Consider the following 21,795-nt stretch of genomic DNA (forward strand, 5'->3'; position numbering starts at 1 on the left):
GGCTACCCAGCCCTCCTCTCTGTCAAAATCAAACCCAGTGAATGACAGACTGACAACGCCCATTTATGTCACCGCCAGCACCCACGTGACTCCCATAACAACCAAACAAATGAAAAAACCCAGTGATCATCAAAATTCTATATATTTAATTATGGCTCCTACACACCAGCCCCTAATTATTAGCACCCCTTCTAATAATTACCCAGAATTAACCAAGTAGGAGACATAAAACATGCAGAGAAAAGTCAATCATTTACTGTATTTTAATATTACCCACAGGAATCCCATAGGTAGTCTTAAAGTCTATCTTTAAAGAAAAATGAGAGACATTTCATGTCCAAATACAATCAAAGTCTGATAATTGGATCTAGAAGTCTTTAACTGTGATCTGCCTCCAGCAGTAGACACAGTTTGGTAATAGGTCGATCCAGGCAACTAGTCTGAGTCTTAATCCGAACTTGACGAACAAATCCTCTTCGGTCCGGAAAAGTCTTTATCACACGTCCCATTGGCCAAGAGTTTCGAGGTGCCAAACTGTCCATGATGAGAACCAGATCTCCCACGATGAGGTTCCTCTTTACTCCAATCCATCGCTGACGTTCCTGTTGCTGTAGTAGGTATTCCCTCACCCATCTTTTCCAAAACAAGTCAGACATGTATTGGACTTGTTTCCATCTTCTCTGTGTATACATATCAGTGGAACTGAATACTCCTGGTGGTAATATCGGGGAGGTCTTTAACAGAAGAAGATGATTAGGGGTCAAAGCTTCCAGGTCGTTAGGATCCATTGAGGCTTTGGTAATTGGGCGGCTGTTAATGATGGCTTCAACCTCACAAAGTACCGTATGAAGACCTTCTTCATCCAGGTTTTGTACTTTCATTATGGAATTAAGTACTTTGCGAACCAGTCTTATCAGTCGCTCCCAGGTTCCTCCGTGATGTGAACCTCCAGGTGGATTAAAGGTCCATTTAACTCCCTTTTGCAGAAAGACGTCATTGATTTTCACCTGGTTCCAATGTTCAATGGCAGTTCTAAGTTCACGTTCAGCACCTACAAAGTTGGTTCCGTTGTCAGAACGCAGTTCTCGAACCTGACCTCTTCTTGCATTGAAACGTCTGAACGCATTAATGAAAGAGTCAGTATCCAGTGATGGAGAAACCTCAATGTGAACAGCACGGATAGCAAGGCAGGTGAATATAACACCATATCTCTTCACCACGCTCCTCCTACTTTTCACACTGAAGGGTCCGAAGTAATCCACTCCTACCCGCGTGAATGGAGGTTCATCTGGAATGATTCTTTCATTGGGCAAATCCGCCATCTGTTGATTCACTGGTGGAGCATTAAGACGTCGACAGATGACACATTTAGTTAACACTTTTCTTATTGCTGTACTAGCTCCAATCAACCAGTACTTTTCTCTTAGCTTAGACAGCATGTGGTTACGACCACCATGTCCAACTTCCTGATGTATGTGTCTAAGCAAGAGCTCGGAGATGTGTTGATCCTTTGCTAGTATTATGGGATGTTTCACCTCAACTGGCATCGATGATCTACTGAGTCTCCCACCCACTCTGAGAATTCCATCTTGCAGCTGTGGGCAGAGTCTTCGAAGAGGACTTGATTTCATAATGGGTTGTCCCTTCTCCAGACTCACAAGCTCCAAGGAAAATCTCATCCTCTGACAGAACTTGATGATGGCAACCTCAGCTTTGTCCAGATCTTCCACTGTAAGATTCTTAATCACAGATGTCCTCTTAAAATTCCTCAGCTTTTCTTCCACAAATGATTTCTGTTGCTCTTTACTGACCTCTGACTGTGGTAAGCTTGAACACAATTCTCTCCTTTTCGTCACTAAGGACAGAAGCAAGTCCTTAAATTTCAGCAGCCATGCCACTGACTTCTTAAGACGTGTCCAGGTGGAAAAACGTTTAAACAAGCGAGTAACAGAATTTTCTCCAGCTTGCTCAACACTCACTGTGGCAACTGTTTTTACCTCAGGATCATCAGATGAAACCAGACTGATGTCATCTGAGTAGACAGGCCATTCACTCCTAGATTGTAGAAGATACTGAGGCCCAGACAACCATTTTGTATTCTTCATAAAAACATCGACTTTCACTCCTCTTGAGGCCATATCTGCTGGATTACTGGCTGTGTCAACATATCTCCATTGCGAGGAAGATGAAACTTTTAAGATTTGTGAAACTCTGTTGGCCACGAAAACCTTGAATCTTGAAGTCTCACTCCTGATGTATTTAAGAACAGAAGCACTGTCTGTCCAAAACACAGAATCCAGAAGTTCCATCTGCAGCTCTTTCCTCCAGAGTACATCTAATCGACTAGCCATGGTTGCTGCAATGAGCTCCATCCTCGGGATGGTAAAGGATTTAAGAGGAGCAACACGAGCCTTTCCCATAACAAAAGCACAGTGTTGTTCTGAACAGATGTTTTCAATCAGCAGATAGGTCACTGTTCCATACCCATCCTCACTGGCATCACAGTAATGGTGCAACTGAGCACTCGTGATTTCTCCAAATCCATCAGGTTTCAGACATCGACTCACTTCAAACTTGCTCAATAGCTGGAGCTGCTGGAGCCATGTTAACCATCTTTTGGAAAACAGCTCTGGTACATTATCGTCCCAGCCGATTCCTTCCTTGCATAGATCTCTTAGGATTTTCTTAGCAGTTAAGACCACAGGACTTAGCATTCCAAGAGGATCATAGATAGAACTGACAATTGAAAGGATTCCTCTTCTGGTGAGTGGTCTGTCCTTGAGCACAATCTTGAACTTAAAGGAGTCTGATTTTATGCACCACTCCACACCCAAAACTCGCTCGATCATTGAGGAATCCAATTCCATGTTCAACTCTTTCATGCCTATTGCTCTGTGACTTTCAGGAATGGCCTCCAGCACTCCAGGCTTGTTGGTAATCCACCTTTTGAGCAGAAATCCTCCTTTGGCACACAAAGAAACCAACTCTTGGTACATTAACACTGCTTCCTCATCAGTTCCAACGGACACAAGACAATCGTCCACATAAAAACAGTGCAACAACTTCTTCACAGCTTCCTCACTGTAGAGATGTCCAAAGTCATCCGCACACTTTCTGAGTGCAAAATTGGCGCAACTTGGTGATGAAGTTGCCCCGAAGAGATGTACATTCATCCTGTATTCAGATGTTGGTTGTTCCAGATCACCTTTAGGCCACCAGAGAAATCTCAATAGATCTTTATCTTCAGCTGGAACCATGACTTGATGGAACATGGATTCAATATCTCCCATAATTACAACTGGCTCTTTCCTGAATCTTGTGATCACTCCTATTAAAGAGCTTGTAAGATCAGGTCCTTGTAAGAGTTGGGAGTTTAAAGATGTTCCATGATAACTCACTCCACAGTCAAACACAACTCTGAGTTTCTTCTTGGTCGGATGGTAAACACCATGGTGTGGTATATACCACAGCTTGCCATCATTGCGATCGATCTCCTCTTCCGGGACCTTTTCAGCATAACCTTTAGCCAGGAGCTCATTCATGAAGACTTTGTACTCAGTATGAAACACTGTGTCTTTCTCAAATCTCTTTTTTAGAAAGTACAGACGTTGTTGAACAACTTTCTTATTGTTTGGCATACTGATACTGGCATTCCGCAAAGGTAATGCTATTTGGATATGACCACCCACATATTTGGCAGAGTTAGTCACTATTTCCAGAAATCTCTGATCCTCTCTTGACAATCCAACCTGTTCATCAACTTTGCTCTCAGGAAAGTCAATTTTAAACTGTTGCTGCCAAAGCTCCTCCAGCGTGACAACAGAAATTCTGTTGACTGTAACTTGTGGATGCTTCTGATCACCTGTAGCTTCACAGTTTCCTGAAAGTGGCCCATTAATGGTCCAGCCAAGCCTTGTCCTTACAGCATACGGTCCTCCATCAACACTACACACCACTTCCAGAGGTTCCAAGGCTTTGGGAATGTTTGTTCCAATCAGAAGTTCGATTCCTGCATTTATTTGAGGCAAGTTTATGTGTTTTAAATGTGGCCATCCTTCAATATCTCCTGGTGTTGTAATATTTCCTTTATGTACAGGCATGGACTCCTGTGTGTACACTTTTGGCAGCTCCAGAAATTCGTCACCACAAAGAGCGGCAACCTCCAGTCCTGATAAAGTGTTGCTGCTCACAATTCTTTCCTGGCCCATGGTTCTGAGGAGGATGTTTCCTTTCCTTCCCTCAAGGTGTAGTCTGCGCATCAGACTCTCAGTGCAGAAAACTGCTGTGCTCCCTTGGTCCAAAAAAGCATATGTTGTAACAATATTGCTTCCTTTCTTTGACTTTACTTGGACAGGTACAATGGGCAGTTTACATTCCTGATCTCCAGCCCCTGTAAGACCACTTGACACCAATGTGCTCACATGCGGCTGCATGTTCCTGTCGGTCTTTTCAGAGGGTGTACTTTCTTTGTGCAGGATGGTGGGATGTTTCCGGCTGCATTTGGAACAGGAAATCCTCTTACGGCAATCTTTACTGATGTGTCCTATACACAAGCAGCCAAAACAGATGCCATTTTCCTTTAAGAAGGTTATCTTCTTCTCATGAGCCATTTTTCCCAACTGTGCACATACGTCCAACATGTGTCTTCCGCCACAACAAATACAGACGTTCCTTCCAACCTGATTATTTTTCATTTCCATTTCCACAGGCTTAGGTGTACTCTCCACAACTTGCATGGTGGTGGCAAAGCTTGTTCCTTTATTTCCAGGTCTGCCTTGATACTTGGGTTTACTCATTCCTTTAGTTGGTAAAGAAAGCAGAGAATCTTGAATATTACCGAATACAGGATCAGTTAATATTCTTATTTGCTTCTCCAAAAAGTCTGCAATATCCATAAATTTGGCTCTTCTCTTATGCTTTTCTTGCAGGTCACAAACATGGCTTCTCCATCTGTCCCTAAATTTATACGGCAATTTTTTAATAATGTTCACCATATTAGAAGGCATGTCCAAATCACTCAGATGCTGCACCTCCTCCATTGCATTACAGCATCCCCTGAGGAACAAACTGTAGTCCTGAAGAGCTTTTACTTCCTCTGTTTTAATCGAAGGCCATGAAAGTGCCTTGTCCAGATATGCAGCTGCGACCTTCTGTTCATCGCCATAGTGCTCCTTTAACAGTGATTTTGCCTTCCAATAACCACGATCGGAGTTCATTTGTTGACAGCTTCTCACCAATTCCTTTGCATGGCCTCTTGTGTACTGTTCCAAAAAATATAAACGATCACTGTTATTTTTTGTATTGCACTCAACTGCATTCTCAAATGCTTTAATAAATGAATAATATTGAAGTGGATCTCCATCAAAATGAGGTATTTCTCTCTTTGGTAAGGAAAAGAGGCTTTGCTGTTGAATTAAAAGTGTTGTTATTTCATTTTGTTTAGTCATTATTCCAATAACATCATTTTGGGGTTCCAGTTCCACCATACCATTTGTATGACAGTCATTTTGTCCATTTGCATCAGATGGGTTTGAAGGAATAACTGAATATTGTTGAGGATGATTATTTTGAGAAGATTCAGTCAACACTGCTTGTTGCATGACACATTCCTGGGTTTTTTCCTTTCTCCTGTTTTGAGTTTCAGCATTAGTCAATGAATTTTGTTTTGCAGAGATGTGAGGTATAAATTCCAATGCATCAACATTAAGGGTTTGTTTAGATATTTCATTGGAAATGTATGAATTCATTCCATCTGAAACTTTTGAAGATCCTTTTTTACTTGTTATGCTTTGAACTTTAAGGACATTTATTGTTGCCATTTTTTCAGCAATTTCAGTGTTCAACTTTAGCCTTTCCTTTCTTTTACGAAGACGTTCCTCCTCTTCTTCCAGTACATGTTTTTCATCCAATAATTTCTGCTTTATCATTAAAGCTGCCAACTCTGCCTCAGCTTTCATACGAACAGATGAAGTTGAAGATCTTGATGAAGTTTTATGGCTTTCAACATTTGAAACGCTGTCACTTGGTTTGATATCATCCTCCACTTCAGTCTCAGTATTTGATGCAACTTTGTTTTCCAATAAATTGACTTGCTTTGGACACACAGCAGGGTTTTGCTCTCTTCGATTTATCCAGTTTTGAATTTCATTTAAAAACACATTGGTGTATTTCATGATACTTGAAAACCATTCCTCTTGTTTTATTACTTCTTCCTCTGGCACCAAAGGCAACACCTCAACATGTGAACTTGAAGCCTTTTCACACAATGCTTTTAAATCCACAACATACTGCTTAATTTGAGAAAGATTTTCATTGTGTTGCATAAGCTCTTTCATTTTTTGTATTAGTCCTTTCATTTTATTGACATATCTTTTGCATTCATTTTGTAATTTTTCAATTTTATTCAACAATGCTTTTCCAGTCAGTTTGCTTTCTCTCTTTCCCCCCAAATCATTAGAGGAACAATCATCACCACCTGTTTGACTCATGATTTTCCCGTTTGTTTGTTCGATTTTTTTTATTTAATTTAATCTTCAGTGATCATCCATAAAACATATATCCACTGGAAGCCACAATAAACTTTGACCATAAAATCCTTTCAACGTAACGGCACTTTAATTGTCCATTTGAACGTCATCCAAGCAGCATAATTAATAAGACGCAGCGCAGACATCAATCCAAGAACGAAGCAAAAGCGTTGCACATTTAACCACCATTCATTCCATTCAGTGTCTCCTCTTGAAACATCTTAGCGCTAATGCAATGTGGCTTCCTTTTCCACAACCAGACATGCACAGGTATTCTTACCTGCGCTGCTCAGAATTGCGTCAGGTGTGTCGGTGCTGCTGGCTCACTCATTCAGATGCGCTGCACTTACTTGGCGTCTTTCAGGTTCCTTGATCTGATTTCTTTGATCCTGCTTGCGGCTTGCTTCTCCAGAATGCCGTTTTTTTGTTGACTAAAAATGTAGCGACTTCCACAGTCGCTAGAGGCCGGGGATGAAGCTCGCCTCTTTGCCTGACGCGCTGTCAACTTATGCAATAAGGCGAAAGGTGGAATTGTTTGCTTATTTATTAAAGTGCTTTGAGAGTTTACAGAGTAATGCGATGATCTTACGGTTTGTACTCTTACAACTTCACAGGCTCTAATATAACAAAGCAAACATGTTGTGCAGCGGTCAACAAAAATTACGGCTACCCAGCCCTCCTCTCTGTCAAAATCAAACCCAGTGAATGACAGACTGACAACGCCCATTTATGTCACCGCCAGCACCCACGTGACTCCCATAACAACCAAACAAATGAAAAAACCCAGTGATCATCAAAATTCTATATATTTAATTATGGCTCCTACATTTGGTTTAAAAACTGATAAATGAACCAAAGTAAGACGTCACAAAGAAAATTGTAAAAAGGTATTTTTCCACTGTGGGAGTGAAGACTATAATGAAGTCCTAAAAACAGCAAATACTCTGACTGTAGCTTTTAAAATGTCGCAATTTTGTGCTTTTAAATTAAATATTTCTGGGGCTTAGCAGAGTCATTTTCATGAATTTCTAGTTCTTTATGTCACTTCATATATGGAGCGATTAAAAAAAAAAAAATCTTAGTTTGTCACAAGTGTTTATTTTAGGGCAATAACATTTTGTTTGTTTATTGAAGCACACTTGTGATTTGTAATTCATGCAGATAATTTAGACTATTCAGCTGAAAGGGTGCTAACCTAAGATAATTCAAAGACAGGCGTGTTTTAAAATCTCTGAAATGAAAACATGCAACTTTTCTTGAGAAAAAAAAGGCATCTTCCACTGTTTAGTGTGTTAAACAACATCCTTCCTTCAGCAAAACTTTGCTTGTCAAGCCCAAAAAAACAACTTATAACACTTTTGTGTGTGTGTGTGTGTGTGTGTGTGTGTGTGTGTGTGTATTTTAAGGCAGCTTGAACTTCCGTAAGCATACCTTGACATAAAAATGAGGGCAGGTGATAGAATCAAAGCTACTTCTGCATATTTCACTGTGCATGAACTCGATATCTGCCTTTTTCTCATTAGGTTACAAGTCCTAATGTAAGCTCAGCACTGGGTTTCTGAGAAATGCGGATGCAACAAGTAAAACCAGCAACAACATGCACCTTTAAGTCCTGATGATCAACACAGATATTAACATCAACGCAGCAGAGCAGCGCCTGAATGTTTTACAGCCCTTCTGAACCAGAAGTCGTCATGCTCGTCTTGGCAGGCGCAGCCACCCAAATTACACAAATTACATCTCCTTCTGAATTGCACAACAGGATTTCAGAGTGTCAAGGCTCTCATTCTCTCCCTCCTCTCTCATTGGCTGTGGAGTGGTGGTACTGATGTCAGAAGCAGAGGAGTTGCCATGGAGATGGGCGCCACGGTGGCATTTCGAGAGGACGAAACAGAGCATCGGCGGTGGCTAAGAATCAGGCAGGTCAAGGACTCGAGATGGAGTCAGAATCACCAGAGGACAAGAATGACAAATAAATTTAGGATGAAATGTTTACAAGCAACAAGTGTTTCCCATGCTGGATGTCAGTGATACCAAAGAGTATGCTGTGACAACACAACTTTGTATTTCTATACAATACCAAAGCTCAAATGATAGCCAGGTTCACATTATGAGATACCAGATATCAGAGGTGCTTATTAGTCCAGCACTGCAGACTGCAGCGGGTTCTTATATAGCGCTTTTCTACTCTAACTGGGCACTCAAAACACTTTATACAACTTACCTCATTCACACAGGAGCTTTTTTTCTGTTCGTGAGTGTATTTTTTTTATTTTTTTATTATTTTTTTTTTAATCCTGTCTGGCAGCTTTTGCAATCAGAATTATGATTTGAATACACTTGTTGTGCTAACCACATTTCTCATGTTTTTTCCCGTGCATGTATGTGTTTTCTATCTAACATTTGCACACACTGGATGGATCGGAGAGCAACCTTGAGTTAGTATCTTGCCTGATGATATTTGGCATGCAGACTGGAGTAGTCAAGCATCGTACCACCTGTTTGGTGAGTGCGAAAAATTAATTCCATGTATTCATCAGTCTAATAAACCAAATAATATCCCAAAGCATTCTGATGCTTTTTGTGTTGACAAACTAAAGAACTATTTTCTTCACAATTAACTTTAAGTTTTTAATTAGTTGTAATTAACTATAATCTGAATCTGGAGTCATGTTCATGTCTTTCTTTTCTATTATATATGTCTGCGCAAACGTGCTTTAATGTGGTTTATTTATTTAATTTCTTCAAGTATTTTTATTTATTTGTTTATATAGCCATCAACCTGCAAGGGGGTTAAAATAAGAACACAAAAAAGGCTCTTTATGAATAGTACTGGAGCAGTTTCAGTGTGTTGCTTTGTTTTTACCACAAACCGTATAAAAGATAAACGCCGACACCGTGATGTCACCCACTGGTTAGTTAAGTCCAGTTCTGAAGCCTTGAGTTGAGCATTTTCACCATCTCAAGAAACTAACTCAATCTTGGGCTAATGGCTTGTAATTGACAGGAGCATATTCTGAATAATCTGACACTTAGAGTGATCAAAATTTACAAAATGGACTTTAATGTTTTATTCAACATGACCTGAAATGAGTGAATGAGCCCAGGCATTTAACCAGAATCCATTTATAGACATGGTGTCTGGCTGCTGTTTTTCTGCAGCCTTCTGTAGGACTACAAGTCTTTTTGCAGCCACAGGAGTAATCCTCTGGTTGCCATTAAACAGAGTCTCTTTCCTAAAACATGCTTCACTGAGCGATCCCCACTGCATACTAGCTAATATAAAAACTTACGAATATAAAAACCCCTCCTGCCATTTTCCTTCTTCCAGTGTGATATGAACAAAAAAGTGGAATCTGTCCAACTATCACCCATCTTTTCAGATGTAAAACTTTTTATAAACATGAGCCACTTCAGCAGCATTCCCCCATGATCTAACTGCTCATGTGGGCGGGTTGAAAAAGGCAGAGTATGCCATGGCAGCTTCTGAATATTATCACAGAGGGCGATACAGTATCTTGTGATTGTGTAAGCATACAGTGTTAAGAGGCTCAGTGTACCACCAATCTGTGGCTGTACATCTGCTCATGTCAGGGCCTTCCAGCCTCAACAGGCACCAACAAGAGGTTGTTAAAAGCAAAAATAGGCCTGCTCTGAAAATGACACAGACATACCTCACAGTCGACTGGTAAGCAAATGTCTTCATGCAGCGTACCAACTTAGGTTACAAAGAATCTGCATCATGTTTCAGGTTTTTCTTAGAAAGATAAACAAAATGTGCATTTAATGAGAATTCACAGAGAACGAATATCCTGCTGTACAGTGGGCGACCAGAAAGAGAAGTGGGATTCTTGGTCCAAAAATACGCTCTTTAAGCAGAAGCTTACATCAGCGATACCTGCAGCTAGTAAAAAGCCTTCTGGTCTTATAGAACCTCCGTAAACACTTTTCTGATTACTTTATGGGCTCAGTCACTCATTTTGGGTAATGGTGAATAAAACATGAAGCACGATCATTATTAAAGTCAAAAAGGAGAAATAACATGTGTATACCAATTCGGTATATAACTGTCAATAACAAACTAGTCAGATCAACCTGTAGCTTGTCATGTCTGGTTTCAAAACAGCAAGATGGTGACAGTGAAATGCTCAATATGAATTTGTTTTTGTGGTTTAAATAATCCAAAGGAGTTAAACCCTAACACAGTAGAGCTGTAGAAACATAGTTCTTCATAATCTTTAAAAAAAAAAAAAAAAAAAAAAAAAAATCACACAAGCAATCAGCGTATCACTGTGCATCTGTGGCTTTTACTCATGTTTAATCTCTATAGAAAATGCAACAAAACAGAACAGTGCATCCTGCTTTACTGACTCATAAAGGCCAGCTGACTGCAGCCCAACACCACCATACAGCAGCGCAGCCTGACAAAGAACTGACTGATGGTATTTAAAAATATTTCAGATGCAAACTGAGGGATGTCTGAAGTACACCCTGCAACACTTTCGCTGGCTGCTGCACATCAAAGCTGCATGACCAACTGGCTGAAAACCACAGGTCTCAAAAAGAACGCAGAAAGAGGAGTGCAAGGAGGCTGAGGCTTGCGCAGCACTCGCTCCAACTGACTCGGAAGCACACACAGCCAAAAATACAGTAACACTACCAGAGTCAGTGAAACAACTGGGCTTCAACCTGAACCTGAGTAAGGACTGCGAAAGGATCACTGATTTGTGAATATAAGCGAAACTGAAGTAGCCGTCATCTGTGTCACTCCTTCAGGCCCATACAGTCTGCTTTACTGTGAACAAGAGCGCAAATACAAGGAGCAAAGCAAAAAGATGTTAATGGTAACAACATCAGGTGCTTACACCAAACATGTATCCATTTCTCTATTGTTGTTGCTATTACAAAGTTATTAGATCCTCTGATACTTAGTGTGCACAGTTTGGGCCAGTGCTAGTGCTGAAATCTGAAGCTCAACGCACCCTGAAACATATGGCTAATAAAGCTACGGGAAGCGGTCGGTACAGTCCGGAACAATAAAAACCACCTCTAAAAGTGGCAAGAGTGTCTGGACTATAGCTGAGTGTGTCTCCAGCAGAGCGTTCAGACACACTGAAAACCAAGATGACACAGCTCAGCTGTCCAAATACCTGCCAATGTCATTGTGGGACAAAGAATAAGTTTTAAAGTGTACTTAAGAATTTGCAAGGTGGGGGTCAGCCTAATATGGAGAGGCAACTCACTCCACAGTTTAGAAGGTATGACTGCAAAAGCTCCATCCCTCCCGTTCTTCAGTGTAATCTTCAGGATATGGGGGAATAACTGGTCAGCCGAATCTCAGTGACGTTGACGGGACGTAAGGTGTTAAGAGATGTGCAGTTGTTGGTGGTGACAATCCATTAAGGGATTTAAAAAACATGCAATAATATCCTAAAAAGCAAAGGAAGACAGTGAAGAGAGGCCAGAACATGGGACATGCTTTATCGCAGGGGTAGGCAACCTTTTTGACGAGTGCCATCTAAAATTTCCTCAGAAGTCAATGTGCCATATAATTGCATTAGCAATAAATTTAATAACGCTCTATATTAACAGTTGCTGCGCTGAGCGGACAGCTCCTGAAGCATTTGAAGTGTCGGAATGTGGAAATTTCAACATCGCTTGAAAAAACTGACAGCTAGCAACGTCCCTCTCACCAGTAGGCTAAGTGATTTTTAGCCAATTACAAGTTGAATCTGGTAGTTGGGGTTGTTAGCTAAGTCATCAAGAAGCGGTTCAACTAATGTGTCTATGCGAGCTAATTTGTGATGCGCACCGCTGGCCCAGCCATTTATTTTTTAATGCACCTTCTCAGATTAAATCACTGCGTGTCGTGCCCAGGGCTGGACTGGGACAAAAAAACAGCCCGGGCTTGACTAAAGACTGGCCCACCAGGTATTAAAGCCATAAAGCCTTTGAATGAAAACAAACGCTGTTGTGACAGTGATGCACACTGTCTTGTTGGTATATGTATGATTTCTATACGTTGTACATCAGATAAAAACTTTGGTGGTAAGATTCAGATAATTATTTATTAAAACCTAAACATTTTAAATGAGAATAAGAAAGAAAAGTATTTCTTTGTGCCCCCCTTTCCCTGTTAATGCCCTACCTGGCCCCCTGGCAAAACTTTGCTAGACCCGCCCCTGCACAGTTACCAGCTGTCAGCTACTTAGAAAAGGATCCTGGTGTTATTTGTCTCTCAGAAACAGTTCATAACTTCCCTTCAACTCATTCATGTCACCTAAAAGGTAAACCTGTTTCTCCATCACCTGTTCAGCTCTGATGATTCAGTAAGAACATCTCCTGGTTTCATCTTCATGTTTCCCTCTCACCACATATCCAAACCGATATCATGACCAGCAGCTTAATCTCCGCACAGTGCTTAAGGTTGACTGGGTCCAAGAGTAGAATTTAAAAATTGGAGTCAGAAGAAAATAAAAGAGCATTCAAAATTCCTAAAAGTATAAATTATGAAGTGAAAAGCTTTACACATTAATTTTTCTCTGTAGGAAAATCTGCGAGAAGATTAGAATTGTCACATCTATTGAATAATTTTTAAGAAAAAAAAAATGCACAAGTTCTATTGTAAAACATTTAAAATAACACCTAATGGCCATACATTTTAAAAGCTGTGATTTTTTTTGATCAGCCAAGAGATTTTTGCATCACTGGAAATTTATAAAAAAAAAAAAAAAAAAAAAACCCTAACAAAAGAAATTTGAGTTTTGAACGAAGCAAAAATCACTCGAGTTTCCCTTTCGACCTGAAATGTTTTGTTCAAACTTGCCCAGATTCATCCCTTAAAATGGACTGAAACATTCCTGAAACTGGTCACAGCACGCTTTCTCTGAAAAGGCCCTTAAAAGAGTAGTATTACAGCTACTGCCATTAAATACTGATGACAAAGCTCCAGACAGACAGAAGATCATCATCATCATCATTAACATCAATAAGAACCCAATTCTGGAGGAAAATATGAACTTTGATGGTTACTGGAAGTGGCACCTGCAGAGACCACACTGACAGAGGCCACATTTGGGTGACGGAAACAAAGTTCATTAAAGAAAAGTTCAAACCTTTCACCCAGTTGGCAGTGTGACGGACAGGGAAGGTGTGGAAAGGCCACAGTGATGAGATCCAAATCTTAGACGCAAAACTTTAAACAAGTCACCACTTGTAGGAAATTAACATAAACTGCTTGCCAAGACGACGCCTAGAGCAATGATATGTACATTTTGCAGTTCTACGTTAAATCCGCCTTCCTGGAAATTACGTTACAGTGATACAGATCTCAAAAAGCATAACTGATCTGTTTGGTAGTAATACTCCATTTAACACAGTTCATCAATTAGCACAATAGTTAGCACAACAGTTCATAAAACAAGATGGCATGTAATAAGATGGACAGGAATGCACTGCATTTAACTTTTGTCAGTGTCAAACCGACACACTATAGATAGCGTGGCTTAGGGTACGCTGATACCAAGAACTGATCCAATACCACTGTTAAACGACTAAGCTCTAGTCCTTACTGTGGGGAAGAGACTGGAAGTCATTCCTTTATATTTAAAACAACAACAGGGTTAAGGTACGCTGCTTTACAAACTGTGTGAAATCAAATGTGGCAAATAAATAAATCCAATAATATTTATTTATTGAGTGGGTATTTGTAATCAAAATAATAAATAACAGCTCAGTGTGAGAGACATTATGGTGAATTTATGGCACACTGGTTGTCAGTTTGCGTAGGTTTGATTACACAGAGGTGTTTGCAACCTATGCAAACATGCTTGCGTGCAGTCCCCCCTTTCCATAAAAACAGCATGAAGGTCACCATGAATGACGTTGTGCATAAGTAAAATGCTAAATTGTTCAAAACTGGGCTGGAACCCTGTTCCAAACATTAAATGCTCTTGCTTCACCTCAGCTCTTTGTAACGTTATAAGTTCAGGGTCCTCTGCGGCTTTGGGCTACTCTTGCTTATGCAAGAATAGCCCACAGCCTGGCTGCTTGCGACACTTCCCCCTGGTAAAACAGCTACAACATACGGACGATGGTCTGCAAAGTTGCCCGTAGGCTCACCACTGAACTATTAAGGCACCAGTACACTCGATGCATTGGTCCCTTCATGTGCCACCAGTATAATCGTCACACAACCACATCGATGAGTACTCGCCGTTGTAGCGCAAGTAGCCATAGCAGCATTCTTCTAAAAAAACAAAACAAAAAAACAGTATGCCACTCAGGCAGCTGTGATGTAGAAGGAGAAGTTGTCAAAACCGGAAGCAAAGAAGGTTTTTTCCACTAAGTCTCATCTTTCCAAACTGTGGGAACATCTCCCTCGGTTTACCCTGTGAATCTGAGCTTCTACACTGTCTCACTAAAACATTGGTTAAAAAAACAAAACAAAAAAAACCAAAACGTTGTCACCTTTGTGAACGACAGCGCATAGCAAAAGTGACATCACTTTGCTGACACATGCTGTGCTGTGGTGTTCTTTCAGCTGCTTGAGCACCTCTCGCAACATGATGTTTGCGGCCTAGTTGAAGATCTAGTGTACAATTGTGTCCTTGCGGCCGTTACCTCCATTTCGGTGATGTATCCATGTACAACATTAGGTTACTGTAAACTGCAGTAAAACCTTGCAAACACATGTTACAATTAACATAAAGAAACTACTGAAGCGGTGAGCAAGACAAAGCATCATCATTGGTTTTCAGTCATGTTAGCTCTCCTGACCACAGTGTGTGGTTAAAACTGAAGTATTGCAAACATACAAATAAAAGCTAGATGAATATCAGGTGTAATATTTTCATGCAATAGTGTTTCTAAAGTTGTCCAAGCAGGTGAACTTCTGAAAGTAATTTTAATGTGAGCTCAGCTCTGCTAGCTTTGCAGATTGCAACATGTACTTTCAAGCATTACTGTAAAAGCACAGAGGCCTCTTTACAAGTGAACATCCTCACATGGAAAAATGCACTTCAATTCAGCTTGACTTGAGCTACGAGTCATTTCTTTGCTCGTACAACTGTAGCTGTGTGCTTTCGGTGGGTTTTCCAGTTTGCAGACGAAAAGGTGCTAAAACAACCTGCTGTGCATCTACACCGTGGGCAGACTGTGTGTCAAAGCCTGTTCTCAGAAAAGCCTGCTCCTCTCTCTAACTACAGAAGACAAAAGAACTACGCTGCTGCTGTTTGATACAAGGACAATATATTATGTAATGCAGTACAGTGTGCACATTTAAGGTCAGAAGCATCTCCTCAGGCTAAAGAACCACATGCAAGAAGTGTTTTTCAAAGTAGAGGGTAGAGTTTGATTTAATACACCACGAAATGTGGACAAAATTAAGTTACCTTTGATTGCCATTCCTGTGTGGGAATGTACACTACCAAGAAAAAGCACAAATAAAATGGTGAATAATTTGAGTTTACGCTCTACTGCACTACGGATAGCATACCATTAGGTAGAAAGTGGATAGAAAATAATGCTTCTGTGGTCTATCTTTCCTGCACATTCCTTCATATACTGCTTGTAATCTGCCGTCAGCTACAAGGAAAACCCCTTGAGATACTCCCACAATACATTTTCCAGGCATTTTATGCAACACCAAGCAACTTAAACAGAGGACTAACCGCATGTAGGAACAAAAAAAAAAAACAGAAAGAAAAATTTAATGAGGTAATGTCAGCTCACTATAAAGCCCACACACTAGCGGCATTTCCAGGATGCTTTAAATGAGGTGGCACAGGAAATCAGAATATTTGATTGAGAAAACTGGCCTAGAAAACATTAGGTATGACTTTCAGGCTCATGTGAAGCCCTGTGCAATAATTAAGATGATATTACAGGGAATGTGGTGCTGCACATGAGCCTGAACATTTTTTTTTACCCAATTTATTTGCAAAGAAGTATTTAGACTCTTTACTTAAGTGAAAGTCTCACTTAAGCAGCCTGAGAGTACTAACACAGCACCAAAACAAACATTACATTTCAAAGCAACATTAACAAAGCAAAAGCAGAATTAACCACATTATAATATCAAATCATAATCATTGACTTTAATAATGCAACTGGAGATGATTTAAATGCATCTGGGTACCTTCATGTGTACACGAAAGCTGTTATTGGATTTATATTACAATCTTTAAAATATTAAGAACCCAAGGCTTCAAGATAAATCATGTGGGGTGCAAATTACGTTATTAGCACCTAGAATGTAGTAGATTAAAACTGCATTTCTGTAAATGTTTAAGTAAATATGGCAGAAATAAACCTGAAGACATGAAGACACATATAGAGACTAGTGTGTTGATTAAATTACTGCAAATGTCACTGGATGACTACACGCAGCACGTTACAGAAACTGAAGTAAGAGACATTCTTATTTTATGTTACATTTTTTTTTTTAACGCCACGCTACTCTCTGCTTCTACTCAACTACTTTTGTATGGAAAGAAATTAAAACCTGTTTACAGCTGAAACACTAAGGTGACATTACTCATATTAAGAAATCAATAGTTATGCTCTCAAAGCATCATGAGTACATGACTCCAGGTACCTTTAAGTACCTAAGCGGGCTCCTTTATGAACTCTTCCATATATTTATGTGCATTGTTCACCCCAATGATGGGAATTAGCTCACTGGTGTGGTGTGGCAAGGATAATGGAAAATTCAGCTGAAAACATGCTTCTTTTTTTTTTTTACATTAAAGGTTTGAGTTTATTGTAATTTTCCACTTCTAATCACTACATTGTGACTGTGCAGTGAACCATGGCTAACAGACCCAGAGTAGCACTGCTGCAGAAGCCCTCAGGCAGAGAGCTAACACACAAAGTTAGTATAATTAATTATGGTTTGCAAAAACAAACTATACATTTTTAGAATAACTGCTATAGCTATAGGAAAACCAGCGACAAACATAAATATAAATATTAAAATAAAGATAATGGGAGGCATAACTGACACTAATGGGTCGTCTTAGTGCCTTGAGGGTTGTTTTAAAGCAGACACTTTTGTATTTCTGTCCACTGGAATAAGTGGACTTTTGCATTTTTTATTAAAGAGTCTAAATACTTGTTCAAGTATTGTTATTCACTCCAGTTATTTTAAAGCCTCAGTTTTTCCACAATTATAACAGTAAACGACACTGTGTTAGTATACATAAAGTACAAACAATTAAGTCGCTTATGGCTGCAATATTAAACTGGCAAACACAATAATGAATCGATATTCTTGATGTGACATTGTTATGTATGAGTTTCCTTTTACTTTGGGAACTTTAAGAATATAAAACATGTTTACAGCATCTGTCTAGTTAAACAGGATTACGATCTTTAGCCGAGTGAAGAATATAAACAGTTTTTTTCCATCTCTTTGCGAAACAGCTATTTAGTAAAAACAGCCTTAACCCTTTGAGCACGATCACTTTCCATGTGCACAGAGCTTTACGTGAGCCTGAAAAATCACACCCAGTGACTTTTCTACTCTGCATTTATTTCTGATCAAATGTTCTGATTCCCCGCGGGCCCCCTCTGCGGACCCCACTTTAAAAGAAATCCTGGAAACGCCTCTGTCCGCCTGAAGCGATCGATATAGCCTCAGATATCGTCCACCCTGTTCAGCATTGATAACAGCTAAAAGTAGCCACATAAAATGCACTTCCAGGCTAGTATAATGCCATGAAGTCAGCGACCACCGGCCGGGATTTAACTGCCGTCTTCCTTTAAGCAAAATCGGCTTCTCGCTGTTGCTTGCTAGCCAGCCGAAACATGACAGTTAGAAACGGAAAAGATGCGGGTTAGCCGCCGTTTACGTCGGGCTAAAATCAAAAAGTGTCAGCCCGAGACACTTCGGCTACAACTTACCACACCATCCCGTAGGCGCCTTCGCCGATGTAGGAGAGGTTGCTGTACCGAGGCCCGACGTCGAAGGCCTGCCCGCGGACCAGCTCCGTTCCCGGCCCGGGGCTGGGGCCGCTGCCAGTTGGGGCAGACACCGCAGCTGTCGCCATTACGAGGACTGTCTTTTAAAAAGGCTTTTAAATGTAAAAAAAAAGAGCGACTAGGATCAGAAAAACGTGCGTGTCTGTGTTTATATCCGACGCCGCTGTGACTGCAACAGGGTGTAGAGTGTGGCGGAGGCCTTCCCGACGTGTGGAGTGTTTTTTTTCCTTTCCGTTAACGTGCGTTCAGAGCGACCACACCGCGGCTGTGCTGTCGCAGGCAGGAGCGCGCAGCAGAGGATGCTGCTGCAAGACATAACGGAGGCGGTCACGTGACTCCGGTCTTTATTTATTTATTTTACTTTAAAAGAAAAAAACATTACAAATATTAAAAAAAAGAAACTGGGCTCATGTGAATTGGAACTTTATCAAGTGGGCTATAAATGCAATTGTAATATTATATATACTATATTATATTATTTTATTATTATTATTTACCTCTACTCTGATGTTGGGTTTGATCTACCTGTTAGCAGCTGCAGAACAAGATTACATGTTCTTTTAAAACATGAAAAAACACCCCAAAGTAACACTTTCCCGATGAAAGTAGTCACTTTAAATGCATGAAGTGTAAACTTCATCCTACTAAACTGCATCCTACTCCTTTTCGAGCACACACATTCTGTAGACATAGATATATACATGAAAACTTGATGTTTGTTAAGTTTTGTTTTTTCTCTTGTTATTTCAGTTATATTCAAAATAAAATTCTATCTATCTATCTATCTATCTATCTATCTATCTATCTATCTATCTATCTATCTATCTATCTATCTATCTATCTATCTATCTATCTATCCGACCATTGCAAGTTTGTTCAATAACTAAACAAGTTTGGTTGTGGAGATATTGAAAGACAAAAATGTAGTCAAGTGACGAAATGACATATCTACATGTCCTAATTTTCTCTGTAACTGATGAAATCGGTGTTTCTCCATGTCACAATATTTCTAAATTATGATCTGATCCGGCATGCTGAGCTCTAAATAAATTCAGTAAAGTTTTAAGGACATAAAGTATAATAACTTACACATTATTTCATATGCAGCCTTGTCTACATGTAGAGACCCTTTTATTTCAGGTTTTTACATAAAAAAGAAAATTATCACCTCGTTAGCTATTTTAAAATAGATTATAAAAATAAGAATTTTCACATCAAAGTTACCTATAAAAATGATGATGATGAAGTTTTAGAATTAATTTATTATAACATAAATATAATATAAAAACGTATTCGATCTCTAAAGAAAGAAAAGCGGATTTAACATCAATGACGCAGCTTCTCTGCATTTTGTTGATGCCACTGGTTAATTTTGGAAGGTTATAAACGCTTTTATTTTGCATATAATACTTTCCATCTGCAGAATTTCATTAAATGTTGCACCATAAGGGGGCACCTTAAAAAAGGAAGTTGTCATGTGTTTTAAACATGAGCTGCTTTCTTTTACCTTTTAAATGAGTGTGCACTCAATGACTTACCTGGTTAAATAATGTTACATTGACACACTGCACCACCTGGTGGTAGCAAATTGTATTATGCAAAAGTGCAGCTCAGGTAGCTCAGGATAATTCAGCTTCAGCTAGCATCTCTTCCACACAGTACACTGATGCTTTGGGCATAAAGTCATAGGGTTTCCTTACATTCTGCTGATAGCTTTAGTTCCCTCTGGTTTGTAATTGTTTAACTTATTTAGACAAACCTTTAAAGCATGAATAACTAAATGAAAAAGAAGTGAGAGAAAAGAATGAAAAGCCTTTACATTAAAAAAGAAGAAGTGCTGAACGACAGAAGGTTCGAAGCAGATTGTTTAGAAGATATGAAAATACCAAAAACCACGACTAACCACTACTTCCTCATTATCTCCACAGAGTGAGAAGATTTTTACGCACATACTCGTGAATGAGGCCCTTCATAATACCCACACCGATCCAGACCTGTAGATGGCAGTGTGGGTTAAATACTATGTGAGAGAGGAAGTGCTGCAAGGCAGAAGTTGCTAAAGATCATCAAGTTTGCAGTAGTTCACAATAACATCCCGTCCATTTTGGCCCACTAAAACAAAAGAAGCCCAGTCTGTTTCTCTGAGCAACAAACTTTTATTTAATATCTAAAGCGGAAATGAACTGTCTTTAAATAACCACAGCAATATTCATGTATAATGGCAAATATAAATGTATAAACTACTGATGAATCTGTTGTCACACAGTCTTTAGCAGTTTGCACCCATCACAACCAATCCACGTGAAAGAATCTAAAAATAAAGTTAAATAAATAAATACATAAGCAAGCAATTAAACATTTAAAAGATATCAGATCTGCTTAATTATCAAGGATGTTTTGTTCTTCTTATCTGGGCTGCTCCCTTTAGGGGACACGACAATGGATCACTTGCCTCCATCTCATCGTCTCCTTGGCATCCTCCTCTGTGTGACGCCAGCCCTCTGCATGTTCTCACTACATCCCTGAATCTCCTCTGTGGTCTCTAGATTATTTGACCTGAGCATTTTCAACTCTGCCACTCGGTTGTGCCACCATCTCCTAACCATACATCACAGCAGGTCTTGCTAATATGTTAATCATCCCTTTCACTTGTTTTTCTATAATTCAGTCATGAATGATGCCAAATATTATTTTACTTTTATTTTATTTTACTTTATTATTTTTACTGCTGCATCACAACTGACCAAAAACTGGTTCTGCCAGAGTTTTCTTCCTGATAAAAGTGTGTTTATCCTCCCCACCATTACGAAGTATTGCTAATAGGGGGGTTTATGGTTGTTTCTCTCTATTATTGTAACGTCATTAACTTAAAGCATGAAGTGCTTTAAGGTGATTTCGTTGTGAATTGGTGCTATATGAATAACATTTAATTTAAAAAAAAAATACATTTTGAAAAAAATAAAAAAAATAAAAACACAACAACAGTTGTAACAGTTATTAGCCAGGTTATTATACTTATAAAATCCACTAACACAAATAATAAAATAAAGACTTGAGATGTCCACATGGTCAACTGCTTTCTGAAAGCGCTGCATTTATGTCGTAATTTCTACTGTGATTTCTAAAAAAAAAAAGGTTGTCCTGTACTAAAAAAAAGTAAACCAAAGCTGAACATTTTTTAACCATAGAATTAAGTGGAAAGAACAGCATATTGCCCTTGAAATTAACTGAAACCAAACCGAATTGAAAATAAAAATTCAAAATTAAATAATAAAAAAAAGAATGA

The 21,795-nt window shown here is 39.4% G+C and overlaps 1 protein-coding gene across 1 annotated transcript in view; it reads right to left on the minus strand.

Annotated features, from left to right (window-relative positions):
* Positions 1-18,799, minus strand: part of mapk1 (mitogen-activated protein kinase 1) — a 45,521-nt gene extending 26,722 nt beyond the window's left edge. The window contains exon 1 of the mRNA XM_063488880.1: positions 18,432-18,799. Coding sequence (XP_063344950.1) covers positions 18,432-18,577 — 146 coding nt within the window. The 5' untranslated portion in view covers positions 18,578-18,799. The remainder of the gene's footprint in view (positions 1-18,431) is intronic.
* Positions 18,800-21,795: the final 2,996 nt, after the last annotated feature.

Source organism: Pelmatolapia mariae, linkage group LG12 (assembly GCF_036321145.2).
Source record: "Pelmatolapia mariae isolate MD_Pm_ZW linkage group LG12, Pm_UMD_F_2, whole genome shotgun sequence".
Taxonomy (NCBI): domain Eukaryota; kingdom Metazoa; phylum Chordata; class Actinopteri; order Cichliformes; family Cichlidae; genus Pelmatolapia; species Pelmatolapia mariae.